The 26117-nt window shown below is 38.0% G+C and overlaps 1 protein-coding gene across 1 annotated transcript in view; it reads right to left on the reverse strand.

Moving 5' to 3' along the window:
- Window positions 1-448: 448 nt before the first annotated feature.
- Window positions 449-26117, reverse strand: part of LOC119650354 (uncharacterized protein DDB_G0281025) — a 386565-nt gene continuing 360896 nt past the window's right edge. Inside the window, exon 2 of the mRNA XM_038053040.1 lies at window positions 449-9661. Coding sequence (XP_037908968.1) covers window positions 7457-9661 — 2205 coding nt within the window. The 3' untranslated portion in view covers window positions 449-7456. The remainder of the gene's footprint in view (window positions 9662-26117) is intronic.

Genomic DNA, 26117 nt, shown 5'->3' on the forward strand with positions numbered 1-26117 from the left:
CAGATTTCCACGAAATTTAGCACGTATATACGAAATATTGTTCTCTATGCTGGTACTTCGGAAGTCTTAGGACGAATTTAAGGGGGGTTTTTCAGCAAATTTCTAAAAGGTAGTAATATACTATCAGTAACTTTATTTGAGCAGATATCGGAATGGGACATATTTTGAGGCCTAGATTTCATCTATTCGCACCAACCTGATTTTTTTCGGATTTTTAGGTTGGGTAGTTTCCGAAAATGAGTCCTGTCTCACTTCAAGTGCGTACATTTTGACTCCATACTCACGCACTTTTCAATTTATGCCAAAACTAATGTCAGTTTCGGAAAGTACAAATTGGGACCTTTCATTTGATGCTACACAACTATATCCGGTGAAAAAAAATTTTGAATCCCCCCTTTGCATGTATGGGGAGCCCCTCTTTAAACTCCACCTAAATTTATGCCACTCACTGTATGCGTGGGATTTCGTAGTTCCCATCTGTCCACCAAATTTTATTCGGATCGGTTTAGCCGTTTTGGAGAGAAGTGCGTGTGACAGACAGACAGACAGACATTGAATCGAATTTAATGTAAAAAGATCTTTTGACGACCGGATCGGCCTAATCACTGTTAGTAGCAGCGACCTGCCCAAAATCGGGATCAGTACTCTCATCGTAATCTGGAAAAAGGGTTGTTCTGCAAGTTATGTACCTTGCGATCGCCGTATCAATGGACGCCTTAAATGGCATTATTGTAGTATCGTAACTATCGTTAAGAAGTTGTGAGATAGCGCCTTCGACGGTACGGTGTTATCCACACTGATGACAACTTGGTGGCTAAAATGAACCAAATCGATGGCAAAGGACACAAAGTGACGATTACATGTCCTGCTAGTCAATGATTTAAGAGCCTCTCAACTCCACCCGGGCTAACCTTATGAAGAAAAATCTTGAAAGCTTCGAAGCAATTGGCGTGACTCATCTCAGAGAAGCAATAAAAACGAGTTGATAAACCAGCTACTTTGAAAATGGACAAATGACTGAAATATTATAACAATGATGGCTATGGAATCCCAGATCAAATTATTAAACAGAAGACCTGATTATGTTCACCTTTAATCAGATTTAAAGTAAGGGGGTGTAATCCTTTGTCTTAATGCTGTGTCTATGTACTTCTGAAATATGCCATAGGTCGCACACCACCCGATTTTCAAAGATTACCATGTGTTGATAATGTAACAGAATATACTAGAAGCAAAAGAATTATTTGCATACAATCAGAAAGCAAATTTATAGCTTTAAGAAACTTAGAAAATAAGATCAAATTTATGATCCAAACACGGCACCAACTAGGCAAGCCGTGAATTAAGATGAAGAAGGGAACAAGCTGCTTTCGAAATTCTTGGTAATTGCAAAATAAAAACTACTACTAGCGACGGAGATAGTGTTGCGTTTCGATTCTTTAACCTTTTCGCTAGAAACATCGTGACTGACGATGTTTTACTTTAACGTTGGTGACTTCATTTCAGCTTTAATGACAGAGGGCGCGAGAGAACTTACTAGCAAAGGGAACCACATCACTGAAATATCTCCTCATGTCAATGTTTTTACATGGCAGTGAAGCATGAGCAGTATACGGCTTGAGGCAAGAAATTTTACCATACTAGACCCCATAAAATAACGTTCGGAAGGGCGAATCTGGAATAATAACGAGGTTGACCTACCTGTGTACAAGATGCTTATCATTGGTACAGTTTTTTAAGCGGAATAGAAGAATACTGCGCATTGGACAATCTTAAAAAACGTAGGCACAAGTACCACGAACTCCGTTGAACGAAGAAGAAATTTCATAGACAGAAAAAGAAAGTCATGCAAAACCAAGTTTTACCAAAAAGTTAGTAGGTTGATCCGATTTTGTCGCATGGAAATATTGGAGCGGTGAGCTGAATATTCTTTTGAATTTCCCAACAACCAGAATGTTAGCGAGTTAATGCTACCACCCCCATGCACGAAAAAACGGTCGGTATTTTATTAAATTTATCGGCTTAAGAACCATAAATCATTTGAAGCTGATGGAATTACATCCGAAGTATCACGTAGCTGATTATTAACTATGAGATATTTACCGCTATCAGACTAGGCCAGATAGCTCTATATGCTCAGAAAATCATTGGCCCATACTAAAGAGGCAAATCGGAAGTAAATCAGGTGTTCACTGTAAGGCATTCAATGGAAAACGGTTGGAATGTTGTCACCAGCTACACCATTGATTTCAATGCCGCCTATGATAGCATAACCATGGTGAAATTTTACATGAAAATGAGACAATTCGATACCCCGACAAAATTAGCAAGGCTGGATAACGTGTGAGGCGAGATAGAAGTATTGGGATCACCCTCGAAATCTTTCATCATCAACATGGGTCACTTTTAAGGGAATGCTATATGATGCATTCTTTTCAACCTCACCTTAAAAAAGTGACTCGCGACGTTGAAGTGAGTGCTAATGGCATCATTCCCTTCAAACCCACCCAAATGCTGGCCAATGCTGACAATATTATCATAATGGGAAGAACACCCCGAGATGAGCAAACTGTCTTCACCAAGAAGAGTGAAGACGAAATACACGGGGGAGACTTCAGCATCAAAAACAAAAATAGCATCCATAGTATTGGTCCACTGCAATAACAAAGAGAGGGGACTATAAATTCTAATCCGTTGGTAATTTATTCTACCTAGGAACGAAAATCAGAATCAATAACAGCTACGATAACAAAATCCGTGCATGGTCTCCCAAGTCCTCATGTATTCCTCGAAGACTAGGGCTCTTAGCAAAAGAAATTGAAAATTCTTAACCGCTTTCCGCTACTGACGAATTTTTGGCACCCTCCAAAAGAATGGATAACTCCGTAGCAACCAAGAAATTAATAAGCGATATCCAGGCCTGACGAGGGGCTCGGAAAAGAAATTTCAATGAAAGAAAAAGAGATAATAAAGGAGCTCACATAATTTTCAGCCCAGGCGGTATAGTTTTCCCCCCGGTCCCCGTTTTCCGCATAATTTTCGCTCGAGTCGAATTTACTGTTTACTGCCCTGGCGACATAACTACCATTTGGCTGTGGGTAAAATTTCGCTTAACAGGCCGTAGGGATTTAGATGACCAAACTCTGTTATATAGAGTTGAAAAAAGAGATGTCGGAGACTCTACCTCCGATGGAAAGATGGCATACGCCAGGGCCTCGGTACAAAGCCGTTATTAGAGCACATACCGCACACTAACCAGAAATTTCAAGGGCTCGTCCATCATCCTGAATTTTCAATGGCTGAAACTTTTGGCCAATCACTAGCTATCTTCCCCAATCACAATTTGTAGACATGTTCTTCATTCGCTTTCATTTTTAAGTACTACATTTGCTAAATTTCTAAACTCCTATTTAACTATCCCACATAGTTAATGTAAAAAGATTTTACAAAGCCCTGATAACAGCATGCGATGGTGGCAAATGCAATTATGGAGAAATGTAATATCGCGAAAATTAAACGCGATGTATAACTCAGTTGAGATCAACACACGCACATAAGCATGCGGGACGAACCAGATACTGTGCAAGTATCAACTGTTTTGTTGATAGCCGTCGGGAAGGGTCGAACTTTAGTGCGTCCGAGGACTTTTTACTTTATACAGTAAATTCTCAATTATCCACCCTTATTATTTGTTCTAACTCTTAGTAGTCGATACATACTGTTCTCACTCTACCACTTCAGAGGTCAGGAGGGCTATATACTACTCAACAGCCAGCGAAAAGAGAAATCCCTCCTCCCGGGCATTTTCATTTTTTCACTCATATTATTTTAGGTTTTGTTAACTTAATTCTTGCTTTTGTGCTTTTATGTTTGTATGTATTTTATGTATTGTATTTTATCGTGATTTTAAGTCACAATCAATGATGATCACGTCCGAAATGAGAATATTCGCGATCGATGTGGGCGTGCACTGATGGTCGAAAAATAGCGAGAGGCATACTTCGTGTTAACGAGAATTTACTTTGAAACATCGAAGTCCATGGGAAAAGACCAAAACGCCGGCCGAAATATCGGGGGCCTGATACGCTGGATGGTGATTTAAAAGCCTCGCGGTTGCATCTAGATCAGGCCTTCGACAAAACAAAATGCTGCAACGATCAAGTTGCGCCGACCCCGCTTTTGAACGGGACACCGACTGAGGAAGAAGGAACTTTATCAATTCAAGCGAAATTCGAATTAATGAAACAATTCTCTGACGGGAAGAAGATAAATTAATGTAACTTGCATCAACCAGTATTACTCAAAACCTCCAAGTTTTCATTAATTCAATCTATGTCGTGTCATCGGGGGGTGCTGGCTTAGCAAATAGCTAATGAAGAACTTGCTCGACATACGGACCAGATGCTGACATGTTGATCAGAATAATAAGTCACACATTAAGGAAGGGTAACAACTCCATCGCGGGTAATGCCATACAATGCATAGCAACCATACATGTATAAAATTGAGCACATATGAAGAACTTAATGCGCCATTTTTGGAATAGATGAGCCAAGGAACCCTTGTTTCAATGCATCAGACGGGTTGATGATGGTCAAACAACGTCTCGTCAATTTTTGGCAAATGTAGAAGATACTTTGGAATAGCCTGCAGATAAAAAAGATGAAGAAAAAGTTTCTGCCTGTGATCTAGTTAATTTAATTTATTGGGGAAAGTGGCGTTGATGAAGGGAACATTGTTGAGTAGGTTAATTGTAATGCCAATGATCATGGCTTTGAACATTTTACTAATGAACAAATGGTTCGTAGACCATCAGGCGGAAAGTAAGGAGATGAAGAGAAGAAGACAATGAAGAAAATAAGTCATAATGCAGCTCTATTATGTGGAATAGCCATGCGCTCGAAATTCCTCATATGACGAAACATAAAACCTTTCATGCCTGAAGCTTCCAGATTCCGGTTTCCTGACTTGTTATTTCCAGATTTTTGTAACTGTACCAAGAACGTAACCACAGTTTCAGTTGTGAAATTGAAGACTTATTAGGTCTCGAATATGAAAAACAACTGAGCCCAATGAATTTTCAGATAATGACATGGTCGGAAGAATCGTTAAAAACCCCAAATCCCAGCACTGGCTTCAAATAAATTGAAAAGTTCATTTGAATTGAGCGAATCACCCAGAGAGAAGTCAAAAGGGAACTATAGAGAACTGGTGCATAAAATGAAGTAAAAAAATCGGGAAAAATATATCAATTTATGGTTTATCCATAGAAATGTTTCTGACAATGATCATCTTAATTTTTTCATAAGTTTCCAAAAAAAGCCTAACATGATGATGATGAAACCACTATGAAAAATATACTTTCATGAGACAATAAAAGTTTACATTTACAAATTACATCGTGGCTCTTTATTCCGTTCAGTTTTCCAAATAAGTTAAGTTCAATATATTTATTTCAACTCTAAATATCGTAAACAACAGTTGTCTATATCGATTCTATTTACTCTCTTCGAATTTTATAAAAATACTCCTGAAGAGGGAAACAACGGAAAATTTTAAGTAAAACCAAGAAACACTTTTGAAAGCTTTAGTAATCACATTCTTACTTTGCCTCAGAATTACTTCATGCACGACAAATTTCAAGAATAATTTGAAATTTTCATTAAAAACCGAAAGAAAACTGCAATGTACATTCAAAAATTTCTATGTTTACTCACTAGCATTATAAGTAAATTGTGTTAATGACTCGTAGAACAATTTGATTGTTCGTTGAATCGCTTGTCTTTGTAATGTATATTGATTCATTCACCTTAAAATACTTATATATTTATATGAATTGAATAGAATCATGTGATCTTTATTTAATTTTAATCGTTATTACTTGTTTGTGAACTATATTCTCGTTTGTTTCTATTAACATAATTACTGCATGCTGTTCTATTTATTTGAAAAAAATTGTGGGCCTTGTTTATTTTTCGCAGATTCAATTTTTTTAATATAATTTCCATTATGAACTTTTCGATAATATAATATTTGATGCTGCTTCACTGCAAAAGCCGGAGCTTGTGTGTTATCCGTTTTGTTTCGAAATATTTTATATTTGCCTGTTTACTTTCTCTGACATTGCTACTGTGTTTAATTTAAACTGTTTACACTTTGTTTATTTATATCTTTTTTCCATTTTAATTTGTAATCTGAAGTAGTATAATTATAGTTAATATACTTTATAATAAAACTCCTGTCACTTTGTGACTAATTATCTCAAAGATTTTTTATTTAAAGTCTACCTTCTAAATAAATTATCCTTAAACGTAATTTTACTTTTAAGTATTATTAATTATATTTATACATTAATATTTTTGAAATTGTTTCACAGAGGTTTCGGTTTCCCTAAAATTTATTTTTTCTTCTTGAAAAAGATTGTACATATATTTTTGATACCCAAAAAGTGAACTGACTGCTCGTCTAACTCTCCAGCTTACTATTAGAGTTATATTTAAATCTTACTTTAAAATATTGGGGCTTGACTTTTGTCAATGTCGTCATTGTTTACTGTATTTGCGACACGCTCAATCTCGGTTTGATACAAATAATACGATTAAATTCACTTTTGAATAAAGTACTGAAAATATATTTGAAACACTTGTCTAGATTAGCATTTCATTTGATTTCTGATTTGGAAAATTTGGTGGGTTTTCATGAAACAATAAAAGGAGATAATAACAAAGAATTCATGCTATGACTTGACGAAGGCAGTGGAACAAAATATACTAATCATCTTGGGAGAAAGAAAAGGTTCATTTGAGGAATTCTTGTTTCGCTTTTGACATCTCATTCTTTGGCACTATATATTTTACATTTTTGAACAGAGTGAATATTCCGACGAAATTTCCAATTGAATTTTTAAAACATAAGCAGTCAATTCCAAACTATGTGAAAATACTTAATAATAAAAATTGTCCCACAGTGAACCTTCAGTAGGAAGTTCCTGGGTACCGTCTCATCACCTCAGCATCGATGGGTGAATTGTAAAGAATATAAAGTGTATTTCCTTTTAAAACCTAGTCTCCATCTAATATTCCTAACTACAAGACAAAATCATACTAAAAAATTATATTACCCTCTTCCACACTCCCCGAAATTCGTTATCTTATTTTCACAGAAAATAAGCTCTAACAAGAATTCAACAACTAGATTTACATCTAACCAACTAAAATTTTTATTAAAAAAGCGAACAACCAAAAAAGCTGATTTAGCTTTAAAAAAATTCACAAATATTTGTAAAGAGAAAAATGGCAGGCATGAATGTGGAGAGACAAATGAGAATAATGCAGGGACGATTTAAAAAGTAACTAATCACATATCTACACTAACAACTATAATCAGCCTATAATGTAGGAGAAGAGAGTAAAACTTAACAAGAACTTATCAGAAACTTACTAAACCTCTTCACTACTCAATCGCATTTAATACTTGCACCGCTCGATTGGTGAAGCGATTGTTGACGCTGTTGTGGTTTTCCTGCAGGTGATTCGAATTCACCCGAGTCGGCTGTTGATGAAGATGATGATGCAACCGTCGTTGGTGTGGTGGTTGTTGGTGAAGGTTGCTGCGATACAGGCGACGATTGTGGTTGATTGTTATTACTATTTATCGTTGTATTCGATGATAATGACGATGAGGTTGAGGATGACGTTGGTATTATTGCTTTGTTGATGTTGGATTCCTGAAGGACTTTAGAATCGCCACCGCCAACTTCGCGGTGGTGGTGATTGAGGACGACCACAGTATCTTCGGGGCTGCGGCGTGATGATTTCTTCAACGGTACCTTGATTGGCTCCGTTTCAGATTTGAGGCGTTGGACAGGATGGTTGCAATTGAACGTTGGAGTAATTGTAACGTCATTGTGCGATACGGGACAGCAACTTTCAGCCTTGGTTATCACGCTACCCACGCTGGAGGATGTCTCAGCAAATTTTTGCTCATTATTAAATATGAGTGGGGTTGGCGATCTTCTGTCGCCAAGGGGTTTCGTTGTAATTGTTGTTGATGTTAACATTAATCTATGATACAGTTCTTGCCTCAGTTCCGCAATCTGCTCATCACGAACTCGGAGTTCTTCCAAAAGCCTCGCGTTCTCTGCACCACAGTGCCGCAATTGCGCGTTTTCATTCATGAGGGTCCTTATTATGTGAAGGATTTTATCCCTTTCATTTGGTCGAGTGTCTTTCAGTGCGTCAGAAGCCAACTCCCATGGGCCAGGTGGCATGTTACTACTATCTGGTTCGCCAGTCAAACTATCATCGTCGGTGTCGGTAGACAACTCAAACTCGGGATTGCCGCCCAGCGAAATCCCATTGCTCAGGTTCTTTACAACGACGCCTCCTACACCAATGCTTCCATTATTTACACCACTAACTAGTACATTGGAAGACGACAATGTTTTTGACGATGAAGTAGACGATGATGATGCTGTTGTCGACTGTGGCGGCGATTGCTGTTGGTGTTGCAGAACATTTCTTTGTTGGAGATGCTGCTTTGCAACGCTTAAGTTATTATATTTATATTGCTCTCGTATCGATGGCGGTGTTGGTGAACGTATTCTAGTATTACTTAGATTATTATTAATGTGATGAATACGACTTGGTACACAGACACTCATATTGTTATTTTCGGCAGTTTTCTGGTGATTTTGACTGATCGTAGTCAACATCAATGCTGTTGGTGTTGACGATTTTTGTTGATCCTGATGGTGTTGATGGTTTGCGGGTGTCGGGGTACTGGGGGCACTGTTGTTACAACTAAGGTTAGTGGCTGTTGTATTCGGTGCCGGTGATGTTGATGAGGTAATCTCATTCGAACCTGAAATCTCTTCAGGGCTTACTGGCGCTGATGGCGTATTATTATGCTGCTGTTGGTGAAGCGCTGACGACAAAGTTGTTGTTGTACATTGGCTCAGGGGCGACTGTTGTTGTTGTAAATGGAGTCGGTGTGGCTGATGAATTTGATGCGGGCGATGTGAATGAAGACCGATTGTTGACTGATGATTATTGCTTGTTGGTGAAGCTAAACGCATTTCTTCAGGTGATGATTGTGCAATAATTTCAGGCGAGCTTGGCCGTTCTTGTTTTATTTGTATTTCAGTATCAATGAGATTTGTAATGGCAGCATTAGTTCTTTCCTTCTCACGCTCTCTTTCCTTTTCCCGTTCACGTTCCCTTTCCCTTTCTCGCTCACGTTCACGTTCCCGTTCCCTTTCGCGTTCACGTTCTTTTGATAGAAAATTTTTGCGCGGTGCCAATGCAACATTTGGCTGAAATGTTCTCTCAAAACGTTCACTTTCGGTGTGCCGAACAACACGTTCAGGATTTTGCAACACGGGAGGTTCTTGACTTAGATATGGCAAGTTAGCGGCCGCTGCTGCAGCCACTGTACTATATGGCAAATGAAGGAGAGTTGGCTTCGGGGTCCAAGGTCGAAATGCGGATAATTGCTCGTGTTGTGCATAGTGGGCTTGGGCATAGAGGAGCGCCTGATACCGCTGATATTCAAGTAAATATGATTCATCGATGATTTTCGATTTCTTTGATGGAATGTCTAACGATGGATCACGTTTACATGTTGGTGGTAGGATAATCAGTGGATCTTCCATCATTTCCGCCTAAAATAAAAAAGAAATCAATTAGTTACAAAGATTTAAAGGGAATAACTCAGGTTTTCAATTATAATATGAGCATTATCATGGCGGTTTATAGCAATCATAAAAATAAAACAGGAAAGCAAATATATAGGCGGTTAATTTTGGAGCAAGTATACCTAATCTATGAGATGAGGGCGAGAGTGTAAAGTTCTAAATGAGGATGTTTTCGATGTCAGCCAATGAAAATCTAATTTTCTTGCTTTATATAAAGTTGTTGCTCTTTTTCTTTACAAAATAGAAAGAATTAGATGACCTCTTCATATTTTGAAAAGAGAAAGAGGGTTAAATACTAAAGTAAGTGATCAGAATTATGCATGGAAATGTACGGCGGCAACAACTGGTGCACTTTTTACGCTTTGAGTATTAAACCCAGATAAAGCCGTAGATTAAAAAAAGTGTCTTTTTTTAAAACATTGGGTTGTTAAAAAATAAAGGTGTTGCAGTAACTTGTAATCTTGCGAAAAAAAGATTGAGATGAATTAGATTAAATGCACAGTTGCCTCATTCAGAATCAATATTGTCATGGTAACCTAGTTAACAGTTCGGATTCAGTGAAATCTAGTCGTTCTCAGTAAAATCTCTCCTTTTATATAAGGGCTTTGAATCCGAGATCTTTCCCAGAGAGTGGAAGAAAAAGATAATCGCTAAAATTCCAAACAAGAGTACCCGTTTTGGGTGTGACAATTGGGAGTATCTGCGTTCCCTCTGCCGCTGCAAAGATAATAACTAAAATAATCCTGGAACGCACCAAAAACATCTCAGCTCTCCGTTTCGGATCCTCCTGCATTGACCAGATCCACACACCAGGATCACTTTGGAACTGCACCTGCTTTTCATCGATTTCGTCAAACAAGGCCTTTATCTACTGTGCTCTACACAAGAGGGCCATTCCGTAAAAGATAAGAGCTATTATTAGGGCTACATATAAGGATGCAAAAGGTCACGTACTGCATCGAAGTAAAGTCTCCGAGGATTTTAAGATCCAAAGCGGAATGCATTTTTCATGAATCGTATTTCTTCTTGTTATCGGTAACGCGTTTCATGATATCTTGTTCGGAGGACGCGAAGGAGTTCTATGGGTTATAACATCTTTCCTTAAATATTTCGACTACGATGATGACATCTCACAGGGATCATGGACTCTGGCCAAATAGCTATGGATTTGGAAAGAGAGGCTGTAGAGTTGGGCCGAAGATATACCAACAAAGTCAAGGTTGTCAGTCGAATTGGTCATTGGACTCTGCTTATCTGTACTACTTCGATCCATTTGTATATCTAGGAAACGTGGTTTCTGTCGACGGTGGATAGGTGGTTGATAGGTTATACATTAAGAAGGGGCGACAATGCATTATTGGCAATATAATGTTACCCACTCTCCCAAGACGGCCGACAAGTAAGTCGACCCAAGGGCACTTGGCGCAGAACAGTTGAAAAGGAGTGCAGACGTCTCAGGAAATCGTAGGGGGAGCTGAAGCGCATTTCAGATAACCGGTAACGATGACGCGTAGGTATGGTTGACACACTATACACCACCAAGTGGTTAATGGCAATCATATGTATGAATCGCTCCTTTATCATGAGCTTACATATTCTGTGATCAGGGATGCCTATATACTACAGTATATACTACTACAAGTCTGAAAAGTCTGTGAATTCAAAATGAAAAAATAGTTTCTTGGAAAATTGTTTATTTAGCATCATGTAAACCCTATCAAGAGCAATACACGTTTTCGGCATTCCTCCAACGTTTCTACACCTTTCGTAAAAATAAGTTTTGTTAGGCACCTGCAAATAAGCGCCGAGGGAGTATGGTAGGTGGGAAAATCGAGTATCATAAACAGACTATTCATTGATTTACACAATACATGGGATAAAATAATTTTCTGTTTCCCCATCTGTTTTAGTCATATTAACCAATTGATATCAGCAGGCAATTGACGACTGCAATTAATAAACAAGCGCACTTCTCTGGCAATAACTATTCATAACTGGTCAGAAGTGAAAAGAGTTCTTGGCATGCACGCTCCTCAATGCTTCACAATATAAATGTTTGATCTTGATAGCGCTGAAAGTCGACGGGAAGCGGAGAAGCTTAAGAAACCGATTAAAGAAAATGATTTTGAAATAGTGACAAAAGAAAATGAGAAGGCTCAATCTCAGGATAGCATGAACTAATTGCAAAGGTCTTAATATTCTCTGCGGTTGGTATTACTCCACCCCAGCTTAGGCTCAAATCTTGGTGATTTAACTTGGATATAATTCGTACCTTTGTCGTGTTTTTGCGATAAAATAAAGGAGCGTTTTCCACCTGTTGCTATTTTCGGTCACGTTGCTCCCAGGGCACAGGTGAGGCAGCGTCTGATGAATTGCCTCTGCCCTGGACGAAACCGTTAGTCCTTCTTCTTGAATGCTTGGGTATATCACCCAACGAGGGGTCCGTGGACCAAAAAATCTGATAGTAAGTTGCTCTCCATTTGGTCCGGTCCAACACCAAGTGGATGTGGACTTAGGGTCCCTCATACCAAAACAATAATCTAGCTTTAGCCTAACTTAGGCTCAAACTATTTACGGTTTAACTTGGATATAATTCGCACCTTTGTCGTGTTTTAGCGATAAAAGAAAGGAGCGTTTTCCACCTGTTGCCACTTTTGGTGACGCTGACCCCAGGGCAGAGATGAGACATCTGATGAGTTACCTCTGCCCTGGACTAAATCGCTGGTCCCTATTTTCCACCCTTAAATACCTTATCTATTGAAGGATACGTGAATATATGCGTCGTCTCAATAATGTCATATATGTTCAACTCTGAAAGGATGTATTAATGTTTGAATTTGGCATGAATTGTTGAACCACCATTTTTAGTAAATTCGCATCGAACTTCCTCTTCAGTCCAAAGTACTATTTTTCCAATCCTTGAGCACCTCGAATACGATGGTAACATCTGCTGCCTTATCACCGAGCCATAGGCCTTGGTCTCTGTGTTTCTGGAGTTGGAGAACGAAGCTCACAGAGTCTAATTTAAGGCAAATACCAATAAAGTTAAGGTTTTCTGTCTGATGGATTATCGCACTCTTCCTGTTCGCATTAATAGGCAGGATATCGAGTTTATCGGACAGTTGGATGTAGAAACAGGGTTGTTTTTGTTGACGGTAGCACCGAAGTTGATATATGAAGAGTGTTAAGTCCGTCTTCACTGTATTATCCAAAATCTTATAATTTGGGAAGGCAGCTAACTCAACATTAAGCTCAAGTTGAAGTTATTTTGTGTCGATGTTCTCGCTGGATAGCTATAAGAGAACAGCACATGAGAAATGATCGCAACGGTTACCGCAAAGTTCCAAGCGTTCTTCAACTTATATTTGCGTCCAGTTATCGTGGTGCTTCGCTTAAAATAATACAAAATAAATAAATTCATCGGTCTATGGACCGGATCCCATGAACTTGATGGCAATGAATAGGTCACATATTGAGAAAGGGGGACAACTCCATCGCGGATTATTCCAGGATGACCAGGGAATAGCCGTAGAATTTTGAGGCAGGAGAAAAAGTGCAAGTTTCTCAGAAAGCTAATTTGCTGTGTGAATGCTGTTGATCTTGGACAGCAAACAGTTTTTGGCTAATTTTTCTACTTTCTTTTTCATATTTACGGCTATATTAATGTAAATGTGTACTTTGACATGGCTTAATGATAAAACTTTTGTGTGTCTAGAATTTGATTTCCATCTAACCACAGTTTTACTATATCATATAATTGTTACCAGAAACCTATGAAGTCCTTTACTCACCAATCACTATATACTTATTGTGGTTCCTTCACAGTAAATCTTTACATTCTACTAAGCAGGGGTTGAAATTCTACAATTTTTCATAATTCCATCCATAATACCGCGTATACTCAGAGAGCTACTCAGGAGAATCTGGTGAGGATCCAATTTTGTATTTCTGATGTCTGCAGCTTTTGGATATTGTTTTGTTTACGATTTCTTAAAAAATATGACGATTCTCTTCATCTTTCTTGCCATTGTACATAAATAATCAATTTGTTTCTCCTCCTATGACCAAGATTTTTTACAATGCGTTGTCTTCAAAACAAACGCATAAACAAACAAGAGACATTCTGCTCTACTTTGTTGAGTTATATCAAAGAAATGAATTAAAGAAAATTTGTAAGCATAAAAAAAATAAATATTTGATAAGGCGAGCCTTCTCATATGTGTTGGCTGCAAATTTGATTATATTGAAATTTTCTTTTTTATCAAATACCCAGCAAGGATGCGCACTTTGTCTACTAGCATCCTCACTTCACATCTACACATTTCTACAAAGTATCTGGCACTGATGTTTGCTCACAGTACAATGTGAAGATGTTGATCAGAGATGTGACGTCTGGTTTGTGAATAATACGAATAGAATAAAATTTCCAGGTTGTTGTATTGTTATGGTAAGTGTCAAAATATTTACAGATACGAACTTTGTGGCAAATTTATATCGAAAATATTCCTTTTGCATGAAACTATAAAAGTAAGGCATAGTACATATACCGATTTGCGGAACATTTTAGGATGTTATCTGTCATTACCACAATTATTCAAAAATGATTGGAAATATGTGATTGCTTTTGGAATGAAAACCAGCGAAATACACTTATTTCTGACAAGTAACTAAAATGCGCCGGAGGTGACATTTTTGACAAAGAGAAATGCACCAAAAAATTGTCAAGGTTACCTTATTAAAATGACAAGTGGTCGTCTTATCTACGTAAAGAAAGGTACACCGGAATGGAACTGCTTTACTTGTTAAGTTTTGGCATCCAGCGAATTTGCTGCTTAACGCAATCAAGACATACTTCGCAGTAAATATATTCTCTTATAATCAGAATGCCGTGATGTAGATAACGATTTGCCATCGCAAATGGATTTCGAAGTTAATCTGCATATCCCTTTCTTAGTGTGTGCATATCATAATAGGGAAACTTTTAAAACGACCAAGGTCATTTATTCGATCTAGAGCTTCCAATACTCTCATATGCTGTACTACTGTAGCTTCAGATGCTAACTTCATCATACCGAACCGAAAATTAGATAAGTCTCGCCGGACTCGTCATTGCATACTTCATCGAACAATTAAAATACAAATGGAGAATTGTGAGACGGTGAATCAATAAACGAATGAATCCGTACAAAAGTTATCTATCATCATCTAAGGCGCAACAATCGGTATCCGGTCTAGGCCTTCCTTAATAAGGAACTCCAGAATTCCCGGTTTTGCGCCGAGGTCCACCAATTCGATATCCCTAAAAGCTGTCTGGCGTCCTGACCTATGCCATCGCTCCATCTCAGGCAGGGTCTGCCTCGTCTTCTTTTTGCCCTTAGAAACTTTCCGGGCTGGATCATACTCATCCATACGGATCAAGTGACCCGCCCGCCGCAACCTATTCGGCCAGATTTTATCCACAACCTGACTTTCATGGTATCACTCAGAGATTTCGTCGTTATGTAGACTACGAAATCGTCCATCCTCATGTAGGGGGCAACAAATTCTTCCGAGGATTTTTCTCTCGGACGCGGCCAAGAGTTCGCAATTTTTCTTGATAAGAACCCAAGTTTCCGAGGAATACATGAGGGTTGGTAAGATCATTGTCCTGTACAGTAAGAGTTTTGACCCTATGGTGAGACGTTTGGAGCGGAACAGTTTTTGTAAACTGAAATAGGCTCTGTTGGCTGCCAAAAACCGTGCGCGGATTTCATTGTCGTAGCTATTAACGGTTGTGGTTTTCGACCCTATATAGAAAAAATTATCAATTGTTTCAAAGTTGTAGTCTCCTATCTTTATTCTTCCCGTTTGACCAGTGCGATTTGATGTTGAGGGGATGCCCTATCATGCGTCCTTTTTAACCTGGCCCTGGAGAAAGTGATCCGTAATGCTGAGGTAAATGCGAGGGGAATGATTCTCGGTAAGTCCACCCAACTACAGGTCTGCTCTAGATCGAGCAGGCGGCGCGAGATCTTGGGCTGCACATCAATGAAGACAAGACAAAATATATGGTGGCGACGTCAGCACTAAAAATCAACCAAGAAACCAAGAAGAAAGTTATCTAACCCTGGATAAAAAGTGGTTATCCTTGTTAGCGAGGATTCCAATGTCAACTCAAATGAACTACGTAGGTATTGACAGATTTACTAAATATAATTCTCTTAATGGTATAAAAAATTCAAAATTTGTCGAAAGATTGAGTTAAAAAAATACATATTGCAAAGGAAATAAGTTTTAGTAGTCGATGTTCTTGTCAGTATTGATCGTTCTCGGATCGATCCTACTCCTACTTCTTAAATATAAATATCGTACGTTTTGTTATCAACTTTTATTCTGTCAGCGTTCTCGAATAGTTTATGGTTGTAAAAATTTCATTCCTGTTTCACTAACTGTAGCAGGCCTTTTCCTAGTTTGCTAAACACCTAACTTCCTTTCCGTATTTAGACACCATAATCCATTAATTTCCTATATCTAAGGAAAACTATAAATGAAAAATAGCCTGTGCGGGAAAAATTTTTCCCAAAAAAGGATCGGGTAAACTTGCATTGCACCGCTTTAAGAACGAGACCGCGATAATTCACAATTCAAACAATTCAATTCAAACAAATCACAGAGCAATATTCAAGGATGTTCCTAAACAAGGATTTTAATAGTACTAAAGAAATCTGGAATGGATTCGGAAGAATAAGCTCTTCTAAAATCACAATTCACAATGTCAAGGAAAATGGTAATTTTCTGGGGCATATCGTTGAAATAATTGAACGGTTTCTGCTTTTTTATTTTATTCCCAAATACAATATTTCGGGAACCACTCGTTCTTTTCATCAATCTTCTTGTCACGTGCGTCAGAGCAAAATTTGTCTAATTATTTCTAATTATTTAATTGCTAGGAATACCGCAAGATTACAATCAGACATCATCGAAAGTTACAGCCAGGTCTTGAAATGATTTTAGATGTAATACGGATTGACTACTAAGAGGGCAAGAACAGCAAGTTGGAGTGATAAGGAGCGAACAACAGTGACAGATTCAGTTCACAGAACACCAGTTGGATCGTTTCGAAAAATAGTCAAGGGACACGAGTCAGGGGCAAACTATTTAAGGTTATCAGTGTAGAGGGAGTACGAGCATGTGAGAAAGGAGTGGAATTGATCGACAACCTAGGCAGTGTAATATCAAGTCTTAAGGAGCTCCAGAAGAAGGAGAGAACTACATTTTGCAACCATCAAAAGATACTCTGCAAGATCAGACGCGAACCATGAGATATTTAATGGAGGAAACTGAGTGAAGCGAGTTTGGACAGAAGTATCCAATGGTCGACTGGGTCAAAGGCTTTAAAAAAATTAGTGCAAATGTTGTGCACCTTCTGTTGCTGTTGGTAAACACCAACAGCTCACCTGCAGTAGGTCTACGTTTTACAAAGCCATGTTACTATTTTAGGAGTACTATGAGTTACACATAGTTCGCTGCCAACCAGTGATTGTCATCCTTCAAGGATATGAGAGCAAAAGGAAAGCAGTAAGATAGCTTGATAGTTTACGTTTTTCTTTAATATTAACAAAAAGCTTTGTGAATAGTAATAATAGCCCCTCTTTTCGCAATGTTGAGAAGAAACACTCGTTTAGACTCTTGCTGAAGGTTATGCTTTGAGGGACAGAGATTTTTTGTTTAATGTTAAGTAGGAAGATATTACGAAACCCATTTGGGCCTAGTTCGGTATCGACTTCAAATTTGCTAATGAGAAACTCTACTAAAGAAAGGATAAGACAAAGAGTAGAAACGGCAGTTGTGAGAGCTGCCTAGGTACAATGGCGAGTTGAAAACAGAGCAGACAGGACTGCTTGAAATTTATGTAATTTTTCGGTCTCTTGTCGAAATATAGCTATAATATAGCATATGAACTTTTCGAGAACACATGCTTAGTTTGCCAAAAAAAACTTAAAATTGTTTCTCTAGCATTTCCTATAGCTAATTCCTGGAAAAAAGTGCCACTCTTTTCTGAGCCTAGTTAGTAAATTTTGATGAATTCCCCTAGTTAATGCAAAATACAAAAAAAAAATATTTTTGTCCTCGATCAATGATCATTTGAGCGTTTTCCTCTCAAAAGCCACGAACAACTAGCAAAGTTTCTTCCAAGAACCACTTTTTATTTCTCTGATCTCCACAAACCGGTCTGACAGTTACGCCTGGGCGCATTAATGCATACACTAACCGATTTGCCTGATCTCATTTCCGGCTAGTCGGATAGCTGAATCGTTTTCCAATCTCATCAGGTGCCTGAGCTCACAGGCCCGCTGGATCGCACTCACGAACTGGCCCCGATTAACTGCGAAATGTTCAGGCTTCACTGACAGGCCGGTCTGATCGTGGATGGCAGGGATTAAACAATTACCCCAACAAAGTTTTCATGTTTCCAATTTCCATGTAGTACGAGTGATGACAAGAGGTAGGCGGAGATGGTTGTGTAGGTTAGAATTAGGATGAAATGAGCGCTATTGCTGCTTTAGAAGAGAACACCTACAAAATGGTATATAAGTTAGGAGTTTTGCAAGAAAGAAATTTTTTAGAAAACTTTAAACGCCGATATATCCGATAATCTCGATTATTTCTTGAAAAGGAGCCTAATCACTGATGTGCAGAAAAAGAAGCTCTACAAAATAGCATCGAGTTTTGTGATTCTGGGAATATGACCGAAAAATGGAGGAATCGTTTAGAAAACTGTAACCGTCAATTTTTCCATTCATATTAGGTATTCGTTAAAAAAATATAGGGGATGGCGGAGTCTAAGATCTTTTGTTTGTTACTACGTTTCGAATGGAATTTCGTGTACCGAATCACAAGCGCATGAGTGATACAAATCGTCATGGTTTGTTCCACTCTGGTCATTCGATAACGTAAACCCTGTTGATAGCCTAGATGGTTCTCTTGCGTGTTTTTCTCCATCTCATGTAGCAAATCATAAACAGCCATAAAGCACATGGCAGCACACCAATGCACGCGCGGAATTTTTCTTGCGCAGGTACCGAAGGCGGTCGAACATGCGCAATGATTTGTTCCCACCATAAAATTTAAAACACTGTGCTGGGAGACGAATATCCTGTGTGTCTGCTTGGTTTAGAGGTGTCGTTGATTTAGCGACTACATGTAAAGATTTGGCTCAAGATTTTAAATTTTGATTGAACAACGGAAATCTCATGTAGAATGGTATATATGCCATCAAAGTAGAACGCATGACTATTTAGTTTGGGTTTCTTAGTATCTTTTAGTGGTTAAACTTGCCTTTGCGGGACCTTAACAGAAGGAAATAAAAGCACCAAAATATTAAGCTTCGTGAAATTCCTTCACAATCATCATTGCGATATTTCTGTAGTCCTCAGGCCATGAACAATAAAGGAGCATTGTACCGATAACCAGTGATTAGAGAAGTTTGTCACCAGGCTATGCAAGTGCGTTTTTCCCTCACGTATAACAATTAAATCGCGCATCTGTTATTCATTCAATCCTGTTGGGAGGCAGCAGAAATAAGATACGAAATATCTTATATAATGATATGTGAAGGACAGAAGTTCCAAGAACCTGCCGTTCTACTACGAACTAGCTAGCTAAACTTGTAGGATGCAACCATATGCTGACGCACACCTTAGTTAAATGCACTTAAGTGGTGGAGAATCTCAACGATCGCTTTTGTCTATTTCTTCAGTTTGTGGCTGGTCTTTTGGATTATTTCGACAGGTGCTGTGAACATGTTTTGTTGGGCGCAGTGGAAATGTTCCATTGGCAGACACTTGATATCGGAAAGAAAATTGTGTTGAACTAAAAATTGAATTATTTTGCGTTACTAGGATAACAATACCAAACACATATAAAATCGAATTGATTAAAAAAAACTTTCTATAGACGCTGATCTAAAAAGGGAGATATGTAGTCTCGTTCTTTTAATATTCAATCTAACACCGGAGAAAATCATTGGAATAATACTGATTGCCGCAGCAGAGATTTAAGTATTATAACGATATAATGTAGCCAATATAATCTGACAAAGTAATCTTCAATTTTTCAGATATGTGTAAAAATTTAAATAATCAAATTCATTATTAAAAATGTTGAGAGGGTGAAAGATCTTTCAATTAAAGTCGAAATATTTGAATTCATACCCTAATTAGAAGCTAATTCTTATATTCTTTTGTGAAGAAGGGCGAGTCGCTTTTGCTTTTTTGATGCAAAAAGCTAAAAACAGATAACAAAGAAAGTGGTGAAGTGCTAAGGGCGATATGTGCCGGCGTGTTACTGAAAGTGAAGTAACGATTTCACTGAATAAAAATTAGGAGAATGTCAATGAAGTTTCTCCAATATTCATCAGCAAAAATAAAAACAAGTAGAAAACCGAGTTTCTCACATAGGACTGACCTTGTTGGCGATTTTTTATTTCAGCCCAAAAAATGCAAAATTGATGAGTTAAAAAGGGAAAATAATGATTTCCATCTATAAAAATCTGTTTATTTCATAAAAATGATAAAAAAATCTTCAAGTTTCATATTCAACGCATACGGAAATATTTGCACCTGCAATTCAATATCTTTTCATCCAATTTATAAATATTCTCCAATGTAGAGAGTGCAGATACAGGATCTTTGTTTATAATGCAATCATTCTTGTCAATCGATATGTTATTACAATAATTTGATGATTATCAAATTTCTATTTTTATCTTAACAATTTGGTTGTTTATGGGCACTTTAACAGATATGCGTTTGCGTGTTGTATCGATTGAACAACATTTTTTGCTTTCTATCAAAAATGCAATTTCGTTCAAAGTAGATGTTATTAAAAGTAACGTTAGCTTTTGGTTATTCATACTATTATATTGGGCATGATGAGATAATTTGAATATGACGAGGTAACCAAAAACCTGGGGAGATAAGTGGCACACACTGAATAAAGGGCAACAAGAATTGTTTAATTTAGCGGACGATGTTATCTGCTGTAGGTAGATTCGTATGGATTTACTTGCAGACAAGATAGTGAATATTGGAAGCAAAAACAGAGGAGACCAGAGCAAAAACCCTTTCACATGAAAACTGACGAATGCCAATCTATTATGTCTTTCATTCTTTCCTTGTTCCTCCTATATTATCAGTTCCGATTACCGGTGCTAGTAAACTTCGTTCTTTATTCTAGAATGGCTATGGATAGCATAAGAGTTTTAAAAATTCCTATTTCTTATCGCATGCGAATTTAGATAAATAAATTACATTAAATTGATTTGCACCGCCAAAAATTATAAAAACTTTCAAATAATTGGGGGAAACACCCAAAGCTCGTACAGTGAAAGGACAATCGAAATTTTCGAGAGAGTCACCACAAGTAGCTCCAAGACTGTATATTTTTTTGCAGTTTCTAAACAGTTTTGGAGATCCAATTCTACTAACTAAATTACTTAATAGAAAATAGGGTTCGCGTAATGGAGGATTTTCAAGGCAAGGAACTCCTTAAGGAAATCTATTGATAAGCAACTACCAAATGTCGACAATTAGTCAAAGCCCTCTCAATATAGAACACCACGTTCTTCGAAGTAATCCGCGCTGAAGGTAACGATTTTATCCCAGTGCTTCATCCAATCCTCGAAACATTTCTTTTTACTCTGAGAGAGGAAGATCTAACGTATCGAGGAGTAGATAGAGTAAACTTTTGCTCGGACTAAGAATATTCACTACCAAAAGGGGAAGCTGATGCCCCGCGACTTCCTTGTAAAAATGATTACCATGCCTCGGAGGAGTAGTTTTTCGCCGTGAATTCGATGTCAGATTAAGACTAGGCGCTATGCTTGTTCTCATATCCTTGGAACCGACATCAGGCAGAATAGTAACTGCGAGCTTCCTACTCTACACGCAGTTCAATAGAGCCTTTCTAAATGATCATGATGGGTGATCTGAATACCCAAATGAAGAAACACAGGCTTGGGAACCATGATGACAATGATGAGATGGTTTTGGCTTTTCGTAGCTCCGTCTGTCATAAGGTTCGAGCCCAGTCTGTCATAAGGTCAGTCGGGTTTCAACTAACTTACAATATACATGTAGTCAAATCGACCACAACGCGATTAGCAGTAGATTTAAAAATTGAACTGTGGATATGCGAAATAAGGCGTTGACATCGGCCTTGAGACAGATCATCACCAGATGGTTGATGATTCATGGGGGTGAAAAGCATCAAAATCCTAACTCAACACGGTCCGTTTTTATAATACGGCGTACTGGGCGCTCGCCCACGAAGGAGCAGTCCGCGCACTGAATAGAAGAAGTAAGTTGCTTCTCTAATATGTGCAGCCCGCCATCAAGTAGATGGTGGGCTAAGGACAAGCTCATCCCAAAACAAAAATACGGCCGTCGTTCACCACAACTTCAGCAGCTCGTCAGAGAATACTGTTAAGTTCCTAAAGAGGCGACTGTGGAAATTTTAAGCGACGATGAGCGTACGGAACCGAAGGGTTTTATTACCGCTACAAATAAGGGCAAACATGATGCGCTTGAGCTTCGGAGCCGCTATAAACCTCAGGAAATGCAGCATAATGGATGTCGGAGGAAAAGAAAGTTTATTGTTACGCTGCTCAAGGAAACAGAAGCTGAAGCAAATAAAAATAATTTCAGTACCTTATACCGCATCAGTAAAGATATTAGGCAGCTGAAGGGATGCAAGAAGTCCTCCATTACAATTCTTAACCGGATGTTACACCGCTGAAGTTCCCCATTTTGTGGACGGAATGGCTAGTCACCGTAATATGTGGATGCGGACCGCTTCTCCAAATACAAGTGAAATATCTACCATCCATGCACTCAAGTCGAGTGAAGTCGGAAATATTCATGATCTCCCTGCGGAATTATTCATCGTTCTCGTTACAATTTCTGCAATGTATCAAAAAAAACCCTTGGAAGCTTGATAGACAAAGAACAGGGTGGCTTGTAGTCTTGGAGAAGGATGTATGCAGTGAAGATAAATATCAGTCTTACAGGTCATTTATCTATCTTGGCGGGGTTGAATTTATCGACGGTTACACCGAACTTTATGTTACTCAACGCTTTAATAACCTAGATCCGCCTTCGTTGTTCTGTACAAAATGTGGAAATGCAGACAACTCAACATCAATATCAAGGTTATTCGGAGACAACGATCCCTTCGTCCTGCTATATGGGAATAGTACATGGCAAGTGGCCAAGTAATTGTAGGCTCCAACTCTTCGTTAATACCTGTCGCCGCCGGGTATCCAGTGTACCCTGCCCATACCAACCCTTGGTAAATAGATGTTGATTAGAAGACGAAAGTGGTAGTAGGTAGGTCACACATTCAGAAAGGGTAATAACTCATTTGCTGGTTATGTCACACAAGGAATCCATTATTACAAAGTGGCCGACGAGCGGGTCGCCCCAAAAACATGTGGCGCAGAACAGTAAAGGAGCAATGCAAACATTTCGGGAAAACTTGGAAAAAACTGAAGCACATTTCAGCTAACTGACGTTGACAATTCGTAGCTATTTATAACGTTCTATGCTCTATTAAGGAGTCTGATATTGTTTGTTCATTGAATCAATTAGAATTAGGCAAACAAGCAATACGAATTCTCTTCTTCCCCCCACTTGTAAAAACCTCATATAAAGTAGATTAGTTTTGTTACGGGAATCCCAAGGGTATTCTATACGTTCAGAGAAAATTGTTGCTGTATTTTGCTATTTGTCAAAGAGTAATATTCAGCTATGAAAGTATTTCTTTTATAAAGGCATTTGAGTGTGCATTTGTGCCATCAGTAGTTAGTAATATATACATATACTATGTGAGAATATCCACTTTCGCGAGATACTCACATTTAAAGTTTTGAATTTGCACAAAAACGACAACTTTGGCCTCTTATAGCTTTGTCAGTAATAGTACAAGTTGCAGCAAACTTGGTAGAATCATGCTCTACGTTATAGCCTATATTGCCGCATTTGGGGGGGAGGGGGGTGTACAGCCAACTGCTAATATTTATAATAATATACTATCATTAACTTTATTTGAACAGATATCGGTATGGAGGGTATTTCGGAGCCTAGGCATCATTTAGTGGCAGCCTTGTGACTTTTTTCAGGTTTTTCGATTGAGTAGTCTCTCAGAATGGAGTGACCCCCCGGTCTTTTCACCTTTCCAACAAATGTCAAAACTAAGATCGGAAAGTACTAACCGAGACCTTTTATTTGATACCTCACATGACTATATTTGGAGAAAAAAATTGCAATTGGATGCTCCCCCCTCCCCCTTAAATTCGACGTAAGAGGATGTTACTTACTCTATGCGTTATAGTTCGTACCTTTCCACCAAATTTGGTGTCAATTGGTATAACTGTCTCCGAGAAAAATGCGTCTGACAGTCAGACAGACAGATAGACGAACAGACAGACATTGAACCGATTTCAATAAAATCTTAAAATGATGTCAGGTACTATATGGAGGAGTTGAAAGGATAGCAGCACCGCTGGGAGAAGTGTATGTACAAAACAAAAATAAATTTGAAGAAAGCATATCGCCCTTGATTGTTATGTTGAAAGCTTTTCAGAAAGGTTATATACATGCATACAAAACTAGCGTAAAAAATCGACGGTGATCAATTAAGGGGAGTTTAAAATAAAGGTACTTAAATGTAAGAGAAAAGGATTATCATTTGAAGCATAGAAATTATTTTTTTACCTTCACTATCACTTGCACTAAACCAAAGGAGCGAGTTGCTTCTCAAATTAGTGTAGCCCACTACTGAGTATTAGTGGCGGGCTCAGGACAACTCATTCCTGAACAAAAATTAGATGATAAGATTATTACCACAATGGTACTCTAGAGCCAATTTTTCGCAAATAAATTTGATAATACTTGGATATTCAGATTCTTCAACACCATAATCTCCCCGTAGAATTGGAGCATAAAAATCGGGAGGTGGAAATGGTACAGAATTTGATGCAATTGAGTTCAAGAGCTGATTTTTTTTAGTTTGCAACAAAGGAAACATGTAAGTACGCACATGTCAATCACTTCAGAAATTGCAGTATCTTTAGATCCATAAGAAATTCACAATACTTTGCATGCGATATTTTTTATTGTCTTACAAGCAACTTCAAGTATATTGACCTATAAATAAATCCGTTACTTGAATCAGTGCGAATTGAATTCAAGACTTCTTAAGAAAATCATATGGAAATTTTACATACCAGATAATAGCAGTTCAGTAAGTCGTAAACGAGCAAGTAGATATGAACCTGATTCTTTGGCATCATATCAGCAACCTCATCACATCATCACAATGTATTCAACTGTATCAGAAAAACAAGACATTGGCAAACATGGAATTTTGTTGCCGTAAAAATCTTACTTTCATTCTAATGGCGCCATATCTCACTTATGATTTCTGCTTTAATACAGTTTGTTGCTTCCCATTTGTAATGGGACAGAGTGTGGCGCCTTCGACGCCAACAACGAGCAAAAAACTGAAATGGAGACTTCATCCATCTCTTCCGCCATTCGGTTGGCGTCAGTGAATTTATTGCCAAAAAAAATTGTAAACGTATGTAGGAGACATTCAGATATGACTCCACAACAACACAAATTCGACATTGATGATGTACAGGACAAAATAGTTTGTATCATGTTTTTCAGGATTTTTATAGTTAGTGGAGGATATTCGAAGCTACATAGTTCAATGACTTTTTGTTTATATTTAAAGTTTGAAATTATAAGGAAAGAAAGACAAAAGGGATAATCCGATGAAGTAACTTCCACTGCATATTGCAGAGAAATGTCGAAGAGCCTTAAACAGGGGCACTTATTGTATATGTCCTGTTCACTTCTCTGTGGAATCATGATCTCTTTTGCATATTGTTATTTTTTCCTGTTTAATTTTTTATGAGGACTCTGTTCCATACTTTCGTTATCATCATACTTAAGTGGTAAGCCTGCAGTAGGAGGATAGCAAAAATATGAAAACAAACATCCATGACAATCAGGATTTCAATCCGGGGTGACGAGATTGAGGGACTGACGCTTAATCAACTCGGCCACCGCACCATCAAGCACAGTCTTCCTCAAGAGAAAGGAAAACAAGGAGCGATTTAGGAAGCTGTGAATATCACGTGTTTTAACATTCGCGATGTAACAAAGGATGAAAGCTGATTTAATAAAGTTTTGTTTTATCATAGGGAATCTAACATTAAATATTAAAAAATGTCCTAGAAGAAAAAAATCACCTTTAATGAAATGGAAGTAAAACATGAAGTGATAAAATGTAATTCTTCAGTTAGGTAATATCGAAACAGTCAGCTACTATTCACACTTCTACTAAAAATATTAAGATAGATTGCTTTCACGTAGGT

The sequence above is a fragment of the Hermetia illucens genome, chromosome 1 (assembly GCF_905115235.1).
Source record: "Hermetia illucens chromosome 1, iHerIll2.2.curated.20191125, whole genome shotgun sequence".
Taxonomy (NCBI): Eukaryota; Metazoa; Arthropoda; class Insecta; order Diptera; family Stratiomyidae; genus Hermetia; species Hermetia illucens.